Source organism: Chaetura pelagica, unplaced genomic scaffold (genome assembly GCF_000747805.2).
Source record: "Chaetura pelagica isolate M959 unplaced genomic scaffold, ChaPel_1.0 scaffold12, whole genome shotgun sequence".
Classification (NCBI taxonomy): Eukaryota; Metazoa; Chordata; class Aves; order Apodiformes; family Apodidae; genus Chaetura; species Chaetura pelagica.
In genome coordinates this window covers 237,078-239,570 of record NW_009952801.1, presented here as the reverse complement: position 1 = coordinate 239,570, position 2,493 = coordinate 237,078, and the positions used below count along the sequence as shown (strand labels likewise).

At 35.2% G+C, this 2,493-nt stretch overlaps 1 protein-coding gene across 1 annotated transcript in view; it reads left to right on the top strand.

Moving 5' to 3' along the window:
* BET1 (Bet1 golgi vesicular membrane trafficking protein) overlaps nucleotides 1-1,843 on the top strand; it is a 12,989-nt gene extending 11,146 nt beyond the window's left edge. The window contains exons 3-4 of the mRNA XM_009994967.1: nucleotides 874-930; nucleotides 1,468-1,843. Coding sequence (XP_009993269.1) covers nucleotides 874-930; nucleotides 1,468-1,623 — 213 coding nt within the window. The 3' untranslated portion in view covers nucleotides 1,624-1,843. The remainder of the gene's footprint in view (nucleotides 1-873; nucleotides 931-1,467) is intronic.
* Nucleotides 1,844-2,493: the final 650 nt, after the last annotated feature.

The following is a 2,493-nucleotide window of genomic DNA, read 5'->3' as shown; positions in this document are numbered from 1 at the left end:
TCTCCAACTAGACCAGATTGCTCAGAGCCCTTTCAAGCCTGACCCTCAATGTCTCCACCACCTCTCTAGGCACCAGCCTCATATTAAATAACTTTTTCCTAATGTCCAACCTAAATCTACCCTTCTCTAGCTTAAAATCATCCCCCCTTGTCCTATTATTGTTAAATGCCCTTATGAACAGCTCTTCCCCAGCCTTCATATAGGCTCCTTTCAGGTATTGGAAGGTCAGTATAAGGTCCCGCCGGAGTCTTCTCTTCTTCAGGCTTAACAACCCCACCTCCCTCAGCCTGTCTGCATATGAGAGGTGCTCCAGCTCTCGGATCATTTTGCCTCCTTGTCCTGCTGCGCCTTTGCTGTTTCATAATGCAAAGCACAGATGGAATAGGCGAGTTCACAAAAGAAATTCCCATTTATGGCATAGAAGCAACTTGTCAAAATAGATGTGTTAGCAGGTAACAGGCATCAACAACAGTGAGTCAATTTCAGTGCTTGTGGTCCTCTATGCTGCATGCCAGTATTTTTAACAGCTGTTCCAGTAAATGGATTGTTGCTACTTAGACTTGAATAAATCTTGAAATTTTGAAAGTCTGTGTAATAGTTCTAATAAGGAGCTCTCTGTTGAAGGAGAAAAGGAGAGAGGAGCATTGCGTACCTTCTCTGATCCTAGGCTTGTTTAGTTAAGTGACAAATACTTTCCTAAGGGTTAGTGACGGAATACTGTGGGTGTTATTGTGTTATTTGAAAAGACCAGGTATTATTTTCACATTCTATGTGGGGAAATACTAGTCCTGTCATGTAATTCAGACTGGTTTCTCTAACCTATGTATAACTGTTTACTCACATTTAATGCTTTTTTTTTTTTTTTTTTAATAGCTTTCCATTGAAATTGGAACAGAAGTTAAAAACCAAAATAAAATGTTATCAGAAATGGTAAGTATTTAGTCACTAACTTTCTCTAGCTATGGGGCAGGATTAAGAACTTAGTAATTTAAAGCATTTCTCCTTTTAGTATAAATACCTGTATTAAAATGCTGACAGCTTATTGTTGACTGTAAATTGTGGTGAATTCCTAAGCAATATATCTATTCAAAAAGTTAGATGTGCCAGTGCATTACTTTAGGGCACAATCAAGGTCTCTGTACTTCAGATTTTTATTTTTTTTTTCACTTAGCCAATTTACAGTATTATTAGAAAGGCAGTTAAATGTTTAATTGTATTTAAGTCTAGAAGAGAGATACAGAAAATAAGGAAGTAAAAATCACTTTTTTGCTTACGTTCTGCTTTGGTCTGGGAAAAAAAATATCTTTGGATAAATGGGTGAAAGTTTTCCCTGGTTAATTTTCAGAAACTGACTCTGACATAATTGTTCTGGAAAATTTGAAAAAAAAACAACAAAGGGAAAAGCTACAAGCTCTCAGAGTAGAGTAACGTTTTTTAGTGTATTGTTTCTTTCTTTCTTTAATGTAGGAGAATGATTTTGAATCTGCGGGTGGACTTCTGGGTGCAACCATGGGTAGACTGAGAACACTCTCTAGAGGAAGCCAGACAAAACTGTTATGCTACATGATGCTCTTTGCATTGTTTGTTTTTTTTGTATTATACTGGATTATTAAACTGAGGTGATGCATGTTACCTTTGGTTTAAATTGTGTAATTTCAACTATAAAGTAGTCTTAATTAATGAAGACATTGATCTGAAGTCACACATTCTGTTGATAAAACACGGTGAAATTGTTGTAAATTGCATTAATTCTTAATGCAATATTATAGTTTTCTTAATGAATCATACCCTTTCCCATCATTCCCTGTTTTGGGGGGACTATTTGTAAATATGCAGAAGCTGCTAAAATTGGTTGCTTTTTTAGGGGAAAAATAAAATAATTTTTAGACTTGATCTTAAAAATACAGAAAAAAGTGGTTGTTCACATATGAAGTAATTGCAGAATTACAAGGCTTTCTCTTTCATTCTGCTATTCATTCTGGGCCATGCTCTAAATTAGAGCTCCAGTTTCAGACATATAGTAAATTCTAGGTTGCAAAAGTATGAATAAAACTTCAATCTTTCTAAATTGGTTTTATCTGGATTTTTAAAAGGCTGGCCTGAAACTTAACAAACGTAATAAGGGTACCCCCAACAATGATTTGTGTGGCTAGGTCTGACAGCATATGTGTTTAAGTAGCTTAAACTGTGTGTTTGGGGGAGAAGTTACTTAAAACTGGATTTTTTTTTTATTTAAATGTGGCAATGCTTACACCACTAGTCTTTTAAGCAAATGCCTTTGGTCATTGGGATCAACCAATACAAATGTTTTCTTTATATTTAAAGTATTTAAAACTTAATGATTCTGTTGAATCACTAAAGCTTCTACCATTACTATGTTTACTTCTCAATCTGTGATGATCCCTAAATCTAGACTGCATGATGTCTGAAATATGAGATCAGATGTATTGAATTTTATATGAAAGTGCATTATGATGTACCTGTTGGAGGTGC